The 21,757-nt window shown below is 45.3% G+C and overlaps 1 protein-coding gene across 1 annotated transcript in view; it reads right to left on the reverse strand.

Annotated features, from left to right (window-relative positions):
* The window catches only part of GOLPH3 (golgi phosphoprotein 3), a 247,783-nt gene extending 226,431 nt beyond the window's left edge, over positions 1-21,352 (reverse strand). The window contains exon 1 of the mRNA XM_068155401.1: positions 20,913-21,352. Within this exon, the coding sequence (XP_068011502.1) occupies positions 20,913-21,125 (213 nt within the window). The 5' untranslated portion in view covers positions 21,126-21,352. The remainder of the gene's footprint in view (positions 1-20,912) is intronic.
* Positions 21,353-21,757: the final 405 nt, after the last annotated feature.

Genomic DNA, 21,757 nt, shown 5'->3' on the forward strand with positions numbered 1-21,757 from the left:
GTCAATTGGGATATGGAATCTTTCAGCTCTTTCATGCAATTCTTCATCTCACTAGACAGAGTTTCAATGGCTGAAACCAAAGAAACACGTGTCATGCTATCCTCCAATTGTCTCATTTGATCACTGAATTGGCCAACCATAGGAGGAGCTCCACCATAATTTCTTGCCACAATCCTGCTTACCAGAATAGTTGCATAATTAGGAGGAGCAAGTTTGATGAGCTTTTTAGCAAGACCAGTTCCTACAGGAATTTCATCAGGATTCAGAGTTTCATGGTTACCATAGAGTATCTCTCTGACAGCAAATTCTCTCAGACACTTAATTCCCTCATCTATGGTAGTCCAGGGTTTAGGATTCCGTGGAAGATCATCTCAGGATGGGTATCTCATGAGAGCTGCCAATAAAAGGTGCATCCACAGAGAAACCTTACCAAGACACCTGCCTAGATGTCTATCTCTTCCATTGTCCTTCGAGAGAGCGCCTAGCTGAGATGCTGACTTGTTTCCAACTATTAGAAGCTTGTGCAGCTGTATCGAAACATCTACCAAGCCAAGCTAGAACTGGCTCATTCTCTGCACCGATGTAATCCTTCCACACGTCGTAACTCTTGCCTCGGTGCCAAGGTGTTTTGAATATCATCCTCTTCCTCATCTGTCTCATCTTCCTGAACATGTTGTCCCCATAATCCTGCTGACACTCTCCTAAGGATCTCTTTAAGCTCAGATGCACCTCCATTAGCTGTTGTCTTACCAGGACCTGCAATTTGCCCTGCTGGATCTCCATCCTGTGATGGTCTTAATAGCTCAGCTATATCTTTAAGACAAACCTTCTCTTCCTCCTCAGCAGTCTCTTTTTTAGCAGAAGTTCCTTCATCAGCAGCAGTATCTTGCTGCTCTCCCCCATCAGCTCCTGGATCAGCTTTGCGCCTTCCACCTCTCTTATCTAAAACTGCTACTTGCTTAATTGGAGCTGTGTTTGCATTCACCGCTGCTTTAACAGAAGCTGACAGGTTTTAAGACGGAACAGCTGCCATGGAGGACACTTCCGGTCCTGCCAAAGAAAGAGGAAATGGCTTTGCCTCTCTGATGGCTGCCAACGACATGGGAGCCACCATGTTAGGAGCTGCTGCTGTCGCTGGCTGATTGCCAGAATCACCAACAGCACCATTCAAAGCAGCCTTTCCGATAGCCTGTTTAGCTCTAACTGATTGAGATTCTCCACTCTCCTCATCACTAGAAATCTCTGGGGTCAAATTAGAGCTATGTCTTTTCCTCCTTGGTCTATGCTTAATAACGAAGCAAGTTTTAGATACCTTCTTCTCCCAGTACAGTGCATATAACAAGTACAAAATCATTATCACCAGCAGCCCAATTACACACATCAAATAAATCACCTTTGGATCCCAGCCATCACTTAAAATTACTCTTTCACCTACTGGAATCTTAAACTCCCGTATCTCGATGGGTAGAGTGGTAGCAGTTACATTTCCATATCTATTAAGCCAAAAGAATCCCAGACACCGGTCATAGAGAAGCTGAATCTTATACTTAAACCATAAATATATTTTGTACATTAAGTACCTGCCTAAATGATCACAGATTAATCCTAGCAAATGCTTATAAATCAATACAGTGCAAATTGAAAAGACTAGACACTCTAAAATCCAGAACACTTTCATTTTTGCAATTCCGATCCAAGCAAACAATAAATCAAACAAATTTTGCCCTGCTTCTGGAAAGCAATTATATCCACAAGCCTCGCGTTGGGCCACCAATTAATTATGTGGTGGTGAGAGAAGTTCAGTTCCCCCCCACACACAGAAACCACGGCTAACTCAGTCTGACAAGCAACAATGGAAGGGTGTGACCGTTTGAGGCTGTTCGTTCCTGTATTCTTTTTTTTCCCTTGCTGTATATTTCTGTACATATATTGTAAATACTGTATATATTGTGTATATCTAACCTGCCTTTCCACATTGCTTGTAAAATATAGCATTCCTTCTGCTTCTCCGGCTGAGTTAGCTGTGGGGTTTTTTTTTCCCTCTTTGTGGGGGAGAGAAAGCTAGGCCTTCTCTCTCAACGCACTACAAAGGGCTATATTTTACAAGCAGGATGACATGCAGTGAATGTATACACAATATACAGTATTTACAATATATACAGAAATATACAGCAAAGAATGTAACACAGAAAACCTTCCCTCCTCCAGAGAGAAGGGTCCCCCCCAAAACCCCATTTGCCCCTTCCTCCCTTTTTTCCCAAAAAGGGTTAGAGAGAAAAGTAATTATTAAGGGGGAAATTCTGTTATAGTTCAAAGCATGTGTTAAGGAAAGGAAAAAAAAAAAATAGTTACTTATCTTGTTAGCTCTTAGCACAAGGTCAACTCCTGCCAGCACAGAGGAAAGACAGCAGCTGCTCAGGTAGACTGAAACAGAGAGAACTGACTGAAACACAAACTGAACTAAAACTGAAAGTTGCATTCTACCAATCTACCAATGAAAATAGTTTAGAATTATCTTTGTTTTCCTTATTACACCAAAACATTCAGCCAGAGTGAAGGGTTAAATCTTGGAGAGCCGAGCTCCAAGCACTGCTGGACTGATAAGAAGGAGACAGTGTTGGCCTTGATGGCTTGTGAACTATGGGAACTCAGTGCAGCAGTGCTGTTGGAGGAGGGCAGATTTTTGATTACGTGTGGTTGTTATGACCTGAGAGGGACAGTCTTCAGACATACAGAAGAAGGACGTAACGGAGTCCCTGTTCCTGTTGTAAATGGCTTCTGCGCTGTATTAGTTTTATAAAGAAGAATTTTGTATAATAAAGTGGACACCTGGCCTGCATCAGGCTGCGTCCCGTCTCTTAATCGCGGCACCAGTGTTCCAGTAACTGTTCCTTTCTTAAAGGCGTAGCCTAAAAGAGATGATAGGATAGAACAGGACAGGGTAGGGTATTCAGTATTCAGTATCACTAAGGTTGGAAGAGACCTCAAAGATCATCGAGTCCAACCTGTCACCACAGACCACATGACTAGAGTAGGGAGGACACTACTGCCCACTGCAGGCTTGAACTCACGACCTTCCCATTAAGGGTCTTATGCACTACCAACTGAGCCACAGCACATGTGCAGGGTAGGGTAGTGTCATAGGGTTGAGGGAAAGTTGAAAGGGAAAAAAAAAATCTCACAGCCGGATTAGCAAAGGAGTGGGTGCTGTATATTTACAAAGCAGTTTAGGGAAAAATGTAGGGTTATGTACAGAATTTATAGTATTTACAATATATACAGAAACATATAACAAAGTCACACAGAAATGAGGGTTCCCTCCTCTGCTGAGGGGGGTTCCCCACCCCCGCTCCCCCTTCTCTCCCCCTTTCCCCAGAGAGGGTTAGAAGGAGAGGAAAAGAGAAACTGTTAATTAAAAAGCAGCTATGTATTAGAATGTTAGGAAAGGCCTCATGCTTTTATCTGCTTCAAGGTCAAGCCTGGCCGAAAGCCCAGAAAGCTGCGAGCTGCAAGCCACCGAAGGAGGGGGAAAAAGACTGACTACAAAACTGCTGTACTCCCAGTTCAGAAGGTGCTTCCCCCCAATCTACCAATGAAATTAGTTTAGATCCGTCTTTCGTTTACAAACATCCGACCACAATATCCCCTTCCTTAAAGGGACAGCCTCAAACAGTCACAGGTAGGATAGACCAGGTTGGAAGAGGCCTTCAAGATCATTACATCCAACCCAACCCATCATCCAACAGCATCTAATCAACTAAACCATGCAACCTAGCACCCTATCAAGTCTCCTTCTAAACACCTCCAATGATGGTGACTCCACCACCTCCCCAGGCAGCACATTCCAATGGGAAATCACTCTGTGTAGAATTTCCTCCTAACATCCAGTCTGAACCTCCCCTGGCACAGCCTGAGACTGTGTCCTCTTGTTCTGGCGCTGGTTGCCGGTGAGAAGAGACCAACTTCCGCCTGTCTACAACCTCCCTTCAGGTAGCTGTAGAGAGCAATAAGGTCTCCCCTGAGTCTCCTCTTCTCCAGGCTAAGCAACCCCAGCTCCCTCAGTCTTTCCTCATAGGGCTTGTGTTCCAAACCCCTCACCAACTTTGTTGCCCTTCTATGGGCACTCTCCAACAAGTCAACATCTTTCCTAAACTGAGAGGCCCAGAACTGAACACAGTACTCGAGGTGTGGCCTAACCAGTGCAGTGTACAGGGGCAGAATGACCTCCCTGCTCCTGCTTGCCACACTGTTCCTGATGCAGGCCAGGATGCCATTGGCCCTCTTGGCTGCTGTGACCGTTTGAGGCTGTCCCCTTAAGAAAGGGAATATTGTGGTCGGATGTTTGTAAACGAAAGACGGATCTAAACTAATTTCATTGGTAGATGGGGGGAAGCACCTTTTGAACTGGGAGTACAGCAGTTTTGTAGTCAGTCTTTTTCCCCCTCCTTCGGTGGCTTGCAGCTCGCAGTTTTCTGGGCTTTCAGCCAGGCTTGACCTTGAAACTGATAAACTGCAAGGCCTGTATTAACTGCTTTCCAATTAACAACTGTTTTTTCTCTTTTCCTCTCCTTCTAACCCTCTCTGGGGAAAGGGGGAGAGAAGGGGGAGCAGAGGTGGGGAACCCCCCTCAGCTGAGGAGGGAACCCTCATTTCTGTGTGACTTTGTTGTATATTTCTGTATATATTGTAAATACTGTAAATTCTGTACATAAACCTGCATTTTTCCCTAAACTGCTTTGTAAATATACAGCACCCACTCCTTTGCTAATCCGGCTGTGAGGTTTTTTTCCTTCACTTTACGGGGGAAGGAGAAGGCCCGGCCTTTCCCTTCCAACCCTCGACAGCTGCCTGGGCACAATGCTGGCTCATGTTCAGCCTACCATCGACCAGTACCCCCAGGTCCCTCTCTGCCTGGCCGCTCTCCAGCCACTCTGACCCCAGCCTGTAGCACTGCATGGGGTTGCTGTGGCCAATGTGCAGAACCCGGCACTTGGATGTGTTAAATCTCATGCCATTGGACTCTGCCCATCTGTCCAGCCTGTCGAGGTCTCTCTGCAAAGCCTCTCTACCCTCTAGCAGATCAACTCTTGTTCTCAGCTTGGTGTCATCAGCAAATTTACTGATGATGGACTCAGTGCCCTCATTCAGATCATCAATAAAGATGTTAAAGAGGATGGGGCCCAGCACTGATCCTTGGGGCACACCACTACTGACTGGCCGCCAGCTGGATGTGGCACCATTCACCACCACTCTCTGGGCTCAGCCCTCCAGCCACTTCCTAACCCAACGCAGTGTGCTCCATGATGATTAACTGACTTGAGCACCTCCCCTGTGAAAAGAGACTGAGAGACCTGGGGCTTTTTAGCCTTGAGAAGACTGAGAGGGGAATCTCATCAATGTGTATAAATATGTGAAGGGTAGGTGTCCATTGGAGAAGGCAAATCTCTTTTTGGTGGTGCACAATAATAAGGCATAGGACAAGGGGGACAAGCTTGAACATAGAAGATTTCACCTCAACATGAGGAGAAAATTCTTTACAGTGAGGGTGACGGAGCACTGGAACAGGCTTCCCGGAGAGGTTATGGAGTCTCCTCTGGACACATTCAAAACCAGTCTGGATTCATGCCTGTGTGAACTACCCTAGGGTGATCCTGTTTTGGCAGGGGGGTTGGACCTGATGATCTCTAGAGGTCCCTTCCAACCTCTAATGTACTGTGATACGGACTGAGCTGCCTTCAGGCATGTATACCTCATTATCTAGAAAACCATGTACTGAAAACAACTGCCTATAGGCATGTATGTTTTGCTATCTAGGAAACCACAGAATTACAGCAGACGAAATAGAGCATTGAAGTTATATAATCAGACTGCTTGCTTATTGGGTATGAACTACAGAACATATGGAGTGTTTGACAAAAATGCTATATAAGCTGACTAAAATTTTGTCTCAAAGTTGCATTTTGTAAAGGGTGTGGACCCTATGCTCTCCCCACTAGGAAAATAAAGGCACTTTGGCTTACAGTTTGTGAGTCAATTCCTTTGAATCACTGCCCTACACTAGTGAAGGAGAGTTTTTATATTAATCTCTTTAGAATAATTATACATTTACCTATCATAAGTCAATGTACAGAAGCCAGAATAGCAGGAACTAAACCAATGTATGGAAGTAAGAATAACAGGAACTAAAATGTATGGAAACCAGAGTGTTTGAGGGACAGTGTGACTGGTTGAGGCTGTCCCCTTTAAGAAAGGGAATATTGTGGTGTGGTGAAGGCACATTATGCCCCGATACTGAATCTTGTCCCAGCATGTGGGCAAGTTCCCCCTCCCTCCAGGAGGGAGACAAAAGCCAAGGCATTAGCCAGGCTTGCACGCACTCAGCACATGCAGCGCTCGTGCTGACACCAAGTATGGGCATAATTCTAGCTTCACGATTTCTATAGGCTGAAGCCAGTTGCTTATGAGAGTGCCCATTGGTCAAGCCCAGCCTCGAGGAATCTATAAGTATCACCCCAGTTGGTGAACACGTTGCCCCCTCATTTACTTTGTCTCTGTGCTTGCTCGAGAGAGTAACTCTCGAGCTGCAGCTTTTGCCATTGAGCTTATTGTTGTTAGCTTCTGTTATACATGCACGCATACTGGAAGCGTCTGCATCGTTAAGAAGCCTAGAGGGAGGACCTTCGCTGAGCCTGAGGAGCTCAGCATTGCTGCAGCCAGCCGTGCCGACTGGGAGAGTCCATCGTGCCACCGGAGGACTGGACCAACCCCCGCGGGTAAGATCTGCCCAGTTGCCGGGGAGAAGGGACTTGATCCATACCGAGTCCCCGTATGCCTAGCCCCGCCGTAGCGGGAGAGGAGCTGCCGAGTGCTGCTCTGAGCCCTGTGAATCTCAGGGAAAGCCAAAGCCTTGTTCGTGCCTATACTGCACCGAACCCGGGACCACTACGAGAGTCCTGTTGCTCCTTTAAGCTCGGTAAAGAGAATCCGCCACCTAACGCAGCCGCATTCTCTCCCCGAGGCTGTTTGCATGAGCCCCGAGAACCGCCGTGATCGGGTCAACCCCGTAGCTTTGCCTGCTTCCGTCGTTCAAGCCCATCTACTGGCCACCGCCATCCCGCCCTGCCGTGCGTGTCAAATTTAGAGGGCCGACCCCACGGACCAACCCCGACCAGGACCAATCCCTGTTGTCTGAAGGGGATTGAATATCGTCCACGTGCTTTCCATCCACTAGCACTCAGTTCAAAGTATCCGCGTCTAGCAGAGTAAGCGCTGACGCATAGAAAGATTGTAATATTGCTGTGTATAGCCAGAAGCCGCCCGCGTCCCGCCGATTCTCCATCTAGTGGCCAAGCGGCAGAACTGCACCCTTCGTTATATAAATACAGACAGAGTTTATAGATAGTTCAATTACGTTATAATCATAACACTAAGCCAGTTGTGGAATCTATTTCACGAACGTGCACTAGAACATGTATATAAGTTGGTGATTCATCGGTTATTAATAGTTTGATAATTAATAAAATTATATTTTCATGATTCATATTTCATATTCATAAGTTTAATAACCTCTGCACCATATGTGGTCGGAAGTTGGTAAACGAAAAAGACGGATCTAAACTAATTTCATTGGTAGATTGGGAGGAAGCACCTGCTGAACTGGGAGTGCAGCAGGGTATCTTGGGCTTTCGTGCACTTTTCCAGTTCAGTTCTGTTTTCCCCTCCTTTCAGCAGCAGCAGCTGTTTCTGGGCTTTCAGCCAAGGCTTGACCTTGAAAACTGATAAACTGCAAGGCCTGTATTAATATTTGGTGCGGACAATTTATCTGTGGGTTATGTATAGAGTTAGATTATGGTATGGAAAATGTATTGATTTATTATGGCCAGCGAGATACAGAAATGTTACCTCCACGACTCTCCCAATTGAGATAAAGCGTTTTAAGATTCCGCCGGAGGAGAGAGTAACTTTAGGTGATGGCTGGGATCCAAAGGTGATTTATTTCATGTGTATAATTCTGCTGCTGGTGATAATTATCGTGTATCTCCTGATTTTTTGCGACGAGAGAGAAAGGTGTCCAGGGCGTGCTTTGTTATTAAAACTAGATCAAAAAGAAAACACTGTGGCTCTGGATCAGTCCCAGAGACATCTAGTGACGAAGAGTGTGGAGAATCTGTGTCAGTTAAAAAGAGGGCTAAAAAGTTAATTGGAAAGCAGTTAATACCCAGAAACCAAGAAGTTGAGGTTACAGAGGTTCAGAGGCTAATTATACTCCAACAGAGAAAGAAATTTTAGCTGCCTATGAAGGAGTAAAAGCATCTTCTGAAGTGATTGGAACTGAATCACAACTTCTCTTAGCTCCCAGATTACCAGTTTTGAATTGGATGTTCAAAGGCAAAGGCTCCACACCACATCATGCCACAGACTCAACCTGGTCTAAGTGGAGGGCTCTGATAACACAGAGAGCTCGAATGGGAAATCTTGAAAGACCTGGTCTACTGGAGGTGATCTCAAGTTGGCCTGAAGGTATCAACTGTGCCAAACCTCCAGAGGAGAAAGTAACCCGTGCTGAGGAAGCTCCTCCTTACAATGACCTTTCTGACGATGAAAAGAAGTATGCTTTGTTCACAGGCGGTTCCTGTCGTCTTGTTGGAAACAAGCGAAGGTGGAAGGCTGCAGTGTGGAGTCCAACATGCCGAGTTGCAGAGGCGAAGGATGGAGAAGGAGAATCCAGTCAATTTGCAGAGGTAAAAGCTGTCCAGCTAGCTCTCGACGTGGCTGAACGTGAGAGATGACCAAAGCTTTATCTCTACACCGACTCATGGATGGTAGCCAATGCTCTATGGGGTTGGCTAAAGAACTGGAAGAAGAGTGGTTGGCAGAGGAAAGGAAAACCCATTTGGGCAGCAGACCTGTGGCAGGACACTGCTGACCGAATCAACAAAATTCCAGTGAAAGTGAGACACATCGATGCTCACATTCCTAAGAGCAAAGCTACTGAGGAACAGCAACACAACCATCAGGCAGATCTAGCTGCAAGAGTTTCTCAAGTAGACATGGACTCTAATCTTGATCTCGACTGGAAACACCGAGGTGAGATATTCTTAGCTCGGTGGGCTCATGATTCGTCAGGACATCAAGGCAGAGATGCAACATACCAATGGGCTCGTGACAGATCCATAGACATTTCCATGGATGCTATTACAGACAGGATGACTATGTATCACAATGCGCTTCTAATTTGTGAATTGAAAGAAGGGAAGACATGAATCTTGGACTTTGTATTTAGAAGCTCAAGGCCTGCTTATCATGCAGGAAGAAAGCTGTCACACAAAAATGTAATGTTTAGATGAAGGTATATCTGTGGAATGCTTATTTAAGACAATGTATAAATAACAGGAAACAGGCCAGGGACAGACCAGATGTTCCTGAAGACATGAGCAGAAGAACAGGAAAAAAAAGACCAAAAGGGCATATGCAGAGATGAAAAATGCAACTAAGAGGAAGACTCTCCCAAGCCCACTGCCAGGGAACATTGCCATGCACAGGTGGGAGAAGCTGAATGTAAATGAACAGGAAATAGCATAAATATGTAGTAGCTAACTGTGTATGAACTCTGTAGAACTTGCGTTCAGATGCACATGTTTGGAGGGGAAACCCCCCGGTACGTCGAGTGCTGTGTCTAGCACTGTACATAAATTATTAAAGAATAGCTACTGAACAGTCTTAGCCGTTGAATTTTTCCATTTCTTTTTAGCACTTGACATGAAAGGGACTACACTGCACTCAAAGCTATCCATGAATAAGATACTATAGATTAGAGATTAGCCATGCTGTAAGAACAGGGATAACCACACTAGCTGCATACACAACCACAAAATATTAACATAAACACCATTTCAATGCAAAGTCTTTTCTTACCTAAATGATTCTATGATTGGAGAAAAAAAATGCCCTTGTCAAGATTTCAAGATATTCATACATCAACAGTGAATTCTCACGAGATGCATTTTCATGCTTCATTCATTTGTCAAAAAAAAAATCCAGCAAAACTTGGGAGCTTTTGAGTTGAAATTCAGGCTGTTGTTGAAATTAAAAAGATACAAAGATGGCTTTTGAAAACTCAATCATTTGTTACACAGGTTAAGAAAAACCAACCAACCAAAAAAAGAAACACCCCACAGACTTCTGCATTATCATATGAATTTCATAAAGCCAAATTTTAAGGTCAGGGTAAAATGCCACGCACGTTCTGAATGCTTTCAAAATTCTTATTTCACCTTTCAGAAAAAGAAATCTCTAGGATTAAAATATACAATTCAGTAACAAATCCAGATACTCAGATCTTTGTTAGTAGAAATGACATTTTAGCACTAATCTGATCAACACAAAACAGCATATCTGAAGTAGGCAAATTAGCTCCCTAATAACTTACTTCAATACAACAAAAAGTATAATAAACTGGAGTCCTTCACATGAACTATTCTGAAAGCCAAACATGAGTAACAAAGATCCAAAATAATTTCTGTACCTAACAAAGTGATTTAACATTAGTTCACTCTCACAAATTACATTTTAGTTTTCACCAATAAAACCAGTGTGGCAGTTCTAGGCTGATTCCTAGGAAATTTTCCACAGATCTTGAGTAGAAAGTGGTAGAATGTAAATAAATTACCATTGGATGCAAAAGAAAAATAATGATAAGGTCTAAATAATCCTATTGGTCTGATAACTAACATAAAGTTAATTGTATAAACTAACGTTTTCTCTTTCTCTAGCAGATACTAGCTGGTTGCTTTTGCTTGGTTGTTGCTGACCTTGGCTGTGTTCTTGTTGCAGCTAAGTACTAACAAGCAACTCACTGCTCTTTTCCCTTGTTCGGTGGGGAGAGGGTGAAGCTATTGGTAGCCCCCTGGTTTTGACCAGGGGAGTTCTTGGGTTGTTTATAAATGGTAAATACAAGTAAATATTGTATATTTTAGAATAGAATAGACCAGGTTGGAAAAGACCTTCAAGATCATCGTATCCAACCTATCATCCAATACCACCCAACCAACTAAACCATGCAACCAAGCACCCTGTCAAGTCTCCTCCTGAACACCTCCAGCGATGGTGCCTCCACCACTTCCCCGGGCAGCCCATTCCAATGGGCAATCACTCTCTCTGTGTAAAACCTCCTCTTGACATTTCATATTTCTAGGCTGTAGTTTTGCTTGTAAATATAGCCTCATTTGCTTCCAACTGAGCTGGTCTGGCAATTTTATTTTGGGGGGGAAATTTCAACCCACCACAATCAGAAATATTTACTTGCAGTAGACTGCAGTACATGATGAATATTTCGGCATACATTACGTGAGTTTTCTTTTGGCAAATAAGGAATTAGTTACAGATAAAAAATAAGTATTCTACCTTACTAAACTATCTGAACTACAGAAGTAGGTGCTGTCTCTCTATAACTGCTTCAATTTGTTATGTTGTGGTATATTGTATAGAGGACAGGAGCAGCAGTGTCCATTGCTATATTTTAGTAGATTTAGAATAAACCTTTATTTAGAATAAACCAAACCAGGTTGGAAGAGAGGAGGAACCATCCTCTGGCTGGAGGAGGGAGTTTTGTTCTGTATTACTGTCTTTGCTGTGTATTTCTGTATATATTGTAAATACTGTATATTTAGAATAAACCTTTATTTAGAATAAACAAAACCAAGTTGGAAGAGACCTTCAAGATCATCGCGTCCAACCCATCAACCAATCCAACCCACCCAAACAGCTAACCCATGGCACCAAGCACCCCATCAAGTCTCCTCCTGAACACCTCCAATGACGGCGACTCCACCACCTCCCCGGGCAGCCCATTCCAATGGGCAATCACTCTTTCTGTATAGAACTTCCTCCTAACATCCAACCTGAATCTCCCCTGGTGCAGCCTGAGACTGTGTCCTCTTGTTCTGGTACTGGCTGCCTGGGAGAAGAAACCAACCTCTGCCTGCCTACAACCTCCCTTCAGGTAGTTGTAGAGAGTGATAAGGTCACCCCTGAGTCTCCTCTTCTCCAGGCTGACCAACCCCAGCCCCCTCAATCTTTCCTCATAGGGCTTGTGTTCCAAATCCCTCACCAACTTTGTTGCCCTTCTATGGGCACTCTCCAACAAGTCAACATCTTTCCTAAACTGAGAGGCCCAGAACTGAACACAGTACTCGAGGTGTGGCCTAACCAGTGCAGTGTACAGGGGCAGAATGAACTCCCTGCTCCTGCTGGCCACACTGTTCCTGATGCAGGCCACGATGCCATTGGCCCTCTTGGCTGCCTGGGCACACTGCAGGCTCATGTTCAGCCTGCCATTTACCAGTACCCCCAGGACCCTCTCTGCCTGGCTGCTCTCCAGCCACTCTGACCCCAGCCTCTCAGACCCCATCCTGTAGCACTGCATGGGGTTGTTGTGGCTAATGTGCAGAACCCGGCACTTGGATGTGTTAAATCTCATGCCGTTGGATTCTGCCCATCTGTCCAGCCTGTCGAGGTCCCTCTGCAGAGCCTCTCTACCCTCCAGCAGATCAACTCCTGCCCCCAGCTTGGTGTCATCAGCAAATTTACTGATGATGGACTCAGTGCCCTCATCCAGATCATCAATAAAGATGTTGAAGAGCATGGGGCCCAGCACTGATCCTTGGGGCACACCACTAGTGACTGGCCGCCAGCTGGATGCGGCGCCATTCACCACCACTCTCTGGGCTCAGCCATCCAGCCAGTTCCTAACCCATCACAGTGTGCTCCCATCCAAGCCATGGGCTGACAGCTTGGCCAGGAGTTTGCTGTTGGGGACGGTGTCAAAGGCCTTGCTGAGGTCCAGGTAGACTACATCCACAGGCCTCCCCACATCCACCAGGCGGGTCACCTGATCATAGAAGGAGATCAGGTTGGTCAGGCAGGACCTGCCCTTCCTAAATCCATGCTGGCTAGGCCTGATCCCTTGGCCATCCTCTAAGTGCTGTGTGATTGCACTCAGGATGACTTGTTCCATGATCTTGCCTGGCACTGAGGTCAGGCTGACAGGCCTATAATTCCCTGGCTCATCCAACCGGCCCTTCTTATGGATGGGCACCATGTTGGCCAGCTTCCAGTCCTCTGGGACCTCGCCAGTGAGCCAGGACTGCTGGAAAATGATGGATAGTGGCTTGGCCAGCTCCTCTGATAGCTCCCTCAGCACCCTAGGATGGATCCCATCCGGTCCCATGGACTTGTGGGGATCCAAGCTGCTAAGGAGAGTTCCAACCACCGCCTCATGGAACATAGGGAAACTGTGCAGCTCCCTGGCTCCTTCTGCCAGCTCTGCAGGCCACCTGTCAGGAAGGCGTTCTGTCCTTCTAGTAAAAATTGAGGCAAAGAAGGTTTTAAGTATCCCTGTCTTTTCCTCATCCCTTGATACAACATTTCCCTCCATGTCAACCAAGGAGTGGAGGTTGTCCTTGCCCTTCCTCTTGCTATTAATATAGAAGGACTTTTTGTTGTCCTTCACAGTAGAGGCCAGTTTAAGCTCTAAGTGTGCTTTTGCCTCCCTAATTTTCTCCCTACATGATTTGGTAACATCCTTAAACATTCCGTGGGTTGCCTCCCCTCTCTTCCAAAGGTGATACACCCTCTTTTTTTCCCTTCGTTCCATTAAAAGTTCATGAACCATCCAGGCTGGCCGTCTGCCCCGGAGGCTCATCTTCCGGCACATTGGCACAGCCTGTCCCTGAGCCTTCAACAATTCTTCCTTGAAGTAGGTCCAGCTCTCCTGGACCCCTTTATTATTAAGGGCTTTATCCCAAGGAACCCTCTGAATTAGTTCCTTGAGTAACCTGAATTCTGCCCTCCAGAAGTCCAGAGTGGAGGTCTTCTTGCTGCCCCTCTTAGCTTGACTAAAAACCAAGAATTCAATTATCTCGTGGTCACTGGACCCCAAACACCCTCCGACCACCACATCACCCACCAGTCCTTCCCTGTTGGTGAAGAGGAGGTCAAGCATAGCCTTGCCCCTGGTAGGCTCTCACAGCACCTGGGATAAGAAGCTGTCCTCCAGGCATTCTAAGAACCTCCTAGACTGTCTCCTCTCTGCTGTGTTGAGATCCCAGCAGATGTTGGGCAGGTTGAAGTCACCCATGAGAACAAGGTCTGGAGATCTTGAGACAGCCCTAAGCTGCCTATAGAATGCTTCATCAACATCTTCCTCCTGGTTGGGTTGTCTATAACAGACTCCAACCAGGGTGTCTGCCGTGCTGGTCTTCCCTCTAATTCTTTCCCACAAGCATTCAACCCGATCGTCCCTAATCTCTATCTCAATGGCATCTAGTGCCTTCCTGATTCTCGTAATGAGAAAGAATTAAAACAAACGAACAAACAACCCAACACCAAAATCAATCATAAAAATCCTTACATGTACAAAAAACTTAAATGGAGCAACAGTTATAGAGCACATCCACCTAGCAACCTCTCCATTTTCTATGGGACTGTGTTACAAGATGTCTGGAAGAACTATAATGAACAAATTGGCTTGTACTCATTTCTTAGCTGTTGTTTTTCACAGAATCGGAGAATGGTAGGGATTGGAAGGAACCTCTGAGGATCATCTAGTCTAACCCTCCTGCTGAAGCAGGTTTGCCTACACCAGGTTGCACAGGAACATGTCCACACAGCTTTGTTATGTCTGTAAACATTGAGACTCCATAATCTCTCTGGGCACCCTGGTCCAGGGCTCTATCACTTTTAAACAAGCTAACTTAATATTTAATCACTCCCATCTTGAGAGCAATGACCTCAGATGCATCAGTTTTTCTGCAGAATAACCTCCCTTTTGCTGTGACCTTGACCTATCCTACCGCAATAGCATTTTTAAGCTAATACAGAAAAGTATTTTATGTTGGTAAGCATTTTTTATTCCTATAGCAACAGACTATTGCTCTATTCTAAATAGATGAATATTATTTCCTTTTCCAATCACATTTCTGAAGGGGTTCCAAATAATTTGTACGTGTTCTTGTGATGCTCCTTTTGTTACAGTATATTACTTGCTTCTGCAAAGACACCACATCTGTCATGTTACGCACGCATGCAGATATTTTAACACATAGTCCTTAAAGCCCATCTTGACCTTGGAATACAGAAATAGATATGTATACACAGAAGATACAAATGGAAGAGGAATCATTGGTGGAAAAAAAGAACCACCAGGCCCCCCCCAAGACAACTATGTCCAGGAAGCATGTGTAAATGCAATTGTGTTCAAGCATTAAGAATGGGATTAAATAAAATAGAATTAACCAGGCTGGAAGAGACCTCTGAGATCATCAAGTCCAACCTGTCATCCAATACTATCTAATCAACTAAACCATGGCACCAAACACCCCATCCAGTCTCTTCCTAAACACCTCCAGTGACGTTGACTCCACCACCTCCCTGGGCAGCCCATTCCAATGGCCAATCACTCTTTCTATGAAGAACTTCTTCCTAACATCCAGCCTGAACCTCCCCTGGCACAGCTTAAGACTGTGTCCTCTTGTTCTGGTGCTGGTTGCCTGGGACAAGAGACCAGCCCACACCTAGCTACAACCTCCCTTCAGGTAGTTGTAAACAGCAATAACGTCTCCCCTGAGCCTCCTCTTCTCCAGGGTAAGCAACCCCAGCTCCCTCAGTCTCTCCTCATAGGGCTTGTGCTTCAAACCCCTCACCAGCTTTGTTGCCCTTCTCTGGACACATTCCAGCAAGTTAACATCTTTCCTAAACTGAGGGGCCCAGAACTGGACACAGTACTCAAGGTGTGGCCTAACCAGTGCTGAGTACAGGTGCAGAATGACTCCCTGCTCCTTGAGGAGTGCTGTGTTTGTTTTAGGGCAGATGGACATTCTTATAACTGAACCCATACTGCAGCATCAACCAGGCAACAACTCAAAAGTTTTGCTGTGGTGGTTAGAATTATTGCACTATGCTGAAAGCAGGATTCTGTGCTAGGTTGAGGCAGCCCTCTTCCCCACCACTGGCAACAATAAACACTCAGACAAACAGATTGCAAAAGTGATGGAAAGTTTAAATAGAAAGCAGTGAACTTTTACAGAAAGCCAAAAGCACAGTGACAAAGAAAGATCCCAAAACAGACCCAGAGAGATCCCATCCCCACCTGAGGGTACACCCAAGACCCCCAGGGCTCCTTCTTCCCTCTCCCACTGCTAGGCTAGTCTCAGCTGGCCAGGTCTGAGACTGCCCATCACCCTGTGGCCCTGAGCCTATCCAGGCCCAAAGCCAGGAGGCATCTCCCCCAGTTACCGGCTGACGGAGAAGGAAGAAAAGAGAGCGTGCTAGACTCCACACTGGATCTTATAGTGGGTGCAAAGAATTGTGGTAGGAAATACTACATAATTTCCTGTGTCCACCCCTCTGGGCTGGACTTCTGGACACAGGAAGTAAACATTGCAGGGGGGCACCCAGCTCAAACTGCAACAGATTCACATAAAAAACTAACAATTTCCTAGAAAAGCTCAATTTAGCAATCCATCACTGAATCTTGCTGAAAAACTCTCTCCTATGAGTGAAGGATCTGCCATCTATACTTAAAAATCATAAATGATAGTTCCTTATATGTAGGGGATAATTGCCTATCTTACAGTGGGACAGAAAGGCAAGCAGATGTAGTATGCTTTGGGAACAAGGTCATTCACAATCAACATGTTTGTGTTAAATGAAGGTCTGCAGAGCTGGCCTGCCAAAGAGCTATGGAGGGAGTCTTACGAAGATGGCCCTGCTTCAGCTAAAACTGATGAAGCAGAGACCAAATAACATAAACATACTTCAAAGGAGATTTTGAGGGCCAGGGTGCCCAAGTAAAGACCTCTGTCTAATTAACTGCAATTTTAGTAGTAAGGTTACCACCCCTCAGTATGCTAATGAGCCAAATTAAATACATGCTAAACATGGGGTTTTGACTGTCATTCAACTCCCATACCATGCTAAATTTAGAATAAACAATAACCTTTATTTAGAATAAACCAAACCAGGTTGGAAGAGACCTTCAAGATCATCGCGTCCAACCCATCAACCAATCCAACCCACCCAAACAGCTAACCCATGGCACCAAGCACCCCATCAAGTCTCCTCCTGAACACCTCCAATGACGGCGACTCCACCACCTCCTTGGGCAGCCCATTCCAATGGGCAATCACTCTTTCTGTATAGAACTTCTTCCTAATATCCAACCTAAACCTCCCCTGGTGCAGCCTGAGACTGTGTCCTCTTGTTCTGGTACTGGCTGCCTGGGAGAAGAGACCATCATCCGCCTGTCTACAACCTCCCTTCAGGTAGTTGTAGAGAGTGATAAGGTCACCCCTGAGTCTCCTCCTCTCCAGGCTGAGCAATCCCAGCTCCCTCAGTCTTTCCTCATAGGGCTTGTGTTCCAAACCCCTCACCAACTTCGTTGCCCTTCTCTGGACTCGCTCCAGCAAGTCAACATCCTTCCTAAACTGAGGGGCCCAGAACTAGACACAGTACTCGAGGTGTGGCCTAACCAGTGCAGTGTACAGGGGCAGAATGAACTCCCTGCTCCTGCTGGCCACACTGTTCCTGATGCAGGCCAGGATGCCATTGGCCTTCTTGGCTGCCTGGGCACACTGCAGGCTCATGTTCAGCCTACCATCAACCAGTACCCCCAGGTCCCTCTCTACCTGGCTGCTCTCCAGCCACTCTGACCCCACCTAGAAAGCAGGGACAGCAAGGGCTATGGTATAAAACTCATGAGAGGAACATGGATGATGGTCTCTTCTCCCAGGCAGCCAGTACCAGAACAAGAGGACACAGTCTCAGGCTGCACCAGGGGAGGTTTAGGTTGGATGTTAGGAAGAAGTTCTATACAGAAAGAGTGATTGCCCATTGGAATGGGCTGCCCAAGGAGGTGGTGGAGTTGCCGTCATTGGAGGTGTGCAGGAGGAAACTTGATGGGGTACTTGGTGCCATGGGTTAGTTGTTTGGGTGGGTTGGATTGGTTGATGGGTTGGATGCAATGATCTTGAAGGTCTCTTCCAACCTGGTTTATTCTATGTAATTCTAACATCTCCCATTATGCAGGGGCACCAGCACCAGCAGAGGTGCAGAGTACACTATCAGCAAAGGTGTAGAGTGGCCAGCATCAGAACCAGCATCAGCAGATGGGAGGAAAAGACAAAGACAGTTGATGGGCTCTGCTCCTTTTCCTCCATCCAAAACAGGGACATCCTTTCTTGGTGAGAACTGTACCTTCAATATACAGCTTAACTCTTTCTAGTATTTCTATTTTATTAGAGCTATTGAAACGGTTTGTTCCTCTGACTGTATCAGATGTTACCCAGGATTTATTAACCTGAGATCATCTTGCAGTTAGTACATTTATCACTAGCAATCCCAAACCTGTTATATCTGTCACTTTATTAAACCATTAGACTATTTCAAGTTGCTGAACCTGTGTCAGTGAAAAAAGAAGAAAACTTTAATTTTGTCAAATAGTACCAGTAAGAGTACTGGACTCTGAGACAGACATCAGGATCTTACATGTAACGCAACAATACAGAAGGCTTTTTTTCCAGTATAGTTTACATAGTGTTAAGACATATTCACTAGTGTTTAATATTAGAAATAAAATCACCTCTAAAACTCCTCAAAGTGAGTTTTCTGAAAAATAAGCTATTTTTAGGAAAACATGTTCTTAGGCCAGTTCAGACTCCTTTATTTTATTTTAAACTCAACACTAAATTATTGTATCCTGTTGCAATAAAAAGGAAGGATGTTATCAGTTTTAAGTTTACTGGGTTTCAGCTGAGCTTATAGCTCATATACCTGCCTTTGACTTTCCCTTACACTTTGTGTAGTTTCACAATTATATTTTGCAGATCCTGTATTGCTTTTCACCGCTTGCTGTCATGACAAAACCTCACACGTCATAAGAAATCAATTCTATTGGAAGTAAAAATTTATAAAAAGCATTTCCAGATGCATAAATACCTAAGTTTTGCTTACTTATCATTACAATAGAGAACAATAACAACAAAAAACAATCTTTGAAAATTAATCTATAGTTTTATTTCCCATTTTAAAAGGGGAAAGACTGTGGAGGCAAAGTGGTTTAGAGTAAGAGAGAAGGGTATAAGCAGACATAAAACCAAACTTCATGTCTAACAAAGCTCGGAAATGGTGTATACTGCAGTTTGTGCACGTAAGCCCCCTACCATATACGTGTAACCCCTACCAATAAGATGATGTTATCACTCTTTTTGTCTGACATTTATTTCAACTGCAAAATCCTGAGGGAGCCATGAATATCTGTGCCACTGTAATCACTTAGTTCCTTTTTCCATACTAAGTAAATATTAGATTATCTGGAGTGTTTGCCAACTGCTGCACTTAGAAAAGTTGGATGACTTACCAGTGCAAAGCAGGATTTTTAGGCCAAATGTTAATTATTAACTTTTTATATGCCAGGAATATTTGCACCATATAATCTATCTAGGCAGACAGAATGTTCCTCGACCACAAATTCAGAAGATTTAGCACACAAACATGGAGGGTGGGGGAAAGCTGAAAGATCAGACAGTCCATCCCAACTTCCTCAAGGCAAAACCTCCTAAGCAATCCTGCCAAATATCCATCTTGTCATGCCTCATTTGCTTTCCTGCAACTATTCAGGTATGTAGAAAGAGAAACGTGCATACACACAAGTCTTCAGATTCAACAGGTGGAAGAACACAACATTGTGAACTATCTACTGACTTTGTTAGGATATCATGGCAAGGTCCATCTGAAAAACAATAAGATTACAGAAATACAGTCTAAAATACACAACTTGAGAGAGAAATAAAATGTTATTGTGGCAGGTATATATACAGATATACCCACAGATATTAGAAAACAAATACTAATTAGGAAAACTACTCTATCCTATTCATTATCAACTAGCAAGTTTATTTTAGATGCAATGTACAGTTGAAATACATACAACTTTGCAGCTTCCCCCCATTATTCTGTGCTCATGAACATGCACTTTTAAGACTTCCACCCAAATAAATGAACTCACTTTGTTAGTTCACTTATCACTTAAAAAAAGCAACCTGCTTTATTTTAATTAAATTCACATTACAACTCATATCTAAAATAAAGGCATATTATGTTTCACCACACATCACATCAAACTAAACTGACAGGACTAACTTTGTGCAGCTTGCATGCTTTTTATATTGATTACCTCTTTCAAATGAAAAACTATCCACCACACTGGTAGAAGTACACCTTCCTCAATGATGGTTATTCACAGTATCATGACATAAAATTAAAGTATAAATTACACAATACCATTCCCTCATTTTGACACGTTTCTCATTATATAAGGCCCATTTTAGTCAAATGTATCTTCCTGAAGCTTAACACAGTTTTAACATGTGTTAGTCGGTAGAGTCTTATTAAAAAGGGCTGCTAAGCATCCTAAAGCACCTGAGAACCCCACTAATACCGTATAGTTGTGTCTGACAAAATACATAATAGCAAACACGTCTCCCACGTGAGAGCTATGGGTAAGTACAAATCCTGCATCCAAAGGGCGATTCAGAATCTCTACCAGGTTCCCTTTTGCCCAACATCCAAGCACCTTCCCCACCTCCTACAAAATTTCGAACCTGTTCCAACATGTGCCCCTACCACAGCAAAACCTATGCCCCAAACCCACAGCAACATTCACCCAACAGCATCCTTGCCTCCATCCTATCCTCACCCTAGCGCCACTTAGGCTCCCCTTCCCCATCAACGACCTCCATAAGCCCCCCAAATAACCACTGTCCCCACAGGCACTCCCTCTCCAGGACCACCCAGCACTACTGCGACTCCTCAGCCACTCCCTACCCAGCGCCCCACCGCCACAGCCACGGTCGCACCTCACGGTCCTTGAGGCCCAGAAGCAACACCTCTTCCATGAGGGTGAGCCGCGTTTCCTTGGAGTCACCATTCTCTTCGTCGCCGGACTCGTCTCGGCGGCCTTCATTGTCCGGGCTGCTCTCCGCTCCCCGCTGCTTGTCGGCAGCGGCACTGCGGGAGGCCTCTGTCCGGCGCTGTACCAGGCTGGAGCTGCGTTGGGTCAGGGAAGTCATGTCCGGAGACGGAGAAAGGGCAAAAGCTCGGCACGGGATGAGGGGCTTGGCGACAGCTCGGGAGAAGAGGAGAAGGAACAGTAGCCGCTCCTACCCCTGCCCTACCCACACCACAGCAGTGGCCAGCCGAGAAAAATCATGGGAAGCAGGGCTCAGCCGGGCCAAGGGAGGCGGAAGTGACCAGTATCCCCCCCTGCAGCAACCAAGCTAACAGAACCCGCTTTTCCTCCAATATGGCGGGGCGGGCTGATGTCAGCGGAGGATGTGGCAGCGGGGGGGGGGGGGTGGGAGAGCACAACCGGAAAGGGCCGTGAGCGGGAGGTGGGGATGAGTTTCTCTCAGTGTCGAGGGAGTGCGGATGATGCTGGCTGTTGCTGACTGTTAGTAACCGTTACCTGGGGCTGCGTAGGACGATTAATCTAACAATCCGGACAGGGCTGGGGCTGGGTAGTACAATCTCTTAGTTTGGGTGTTGTTTTTTTTTCCTTAAAATGTGCCTGATGCAGGCCAGGATGCCATTGGCCCTCTTGGCTGCCTGGGCACACTGCAGGCTCATGTTCAGCCTACCATCAACCAGTACCCCCAGGTCCCTCTCTACCTGGCTGCTCTCCAGCCACTCTGACCCCACCTAG

Source organism: Melanerpes formicivorus, unplaced genomic scaffold, assembly GCF_026170545.1.
Source record: "Melanerpes formicivorus ecotype bairdi unplaced genomic scaffold, bMelFor1.0.p_v2 SCAF_31, whole genome shotgun sequence".
Classification (NCBI taxonomy): Eukaryota; Metazoa; Chordata; class Aves; order Piciformes; family Picidae; genus Melanerpes; species Melanerpes formicivorus.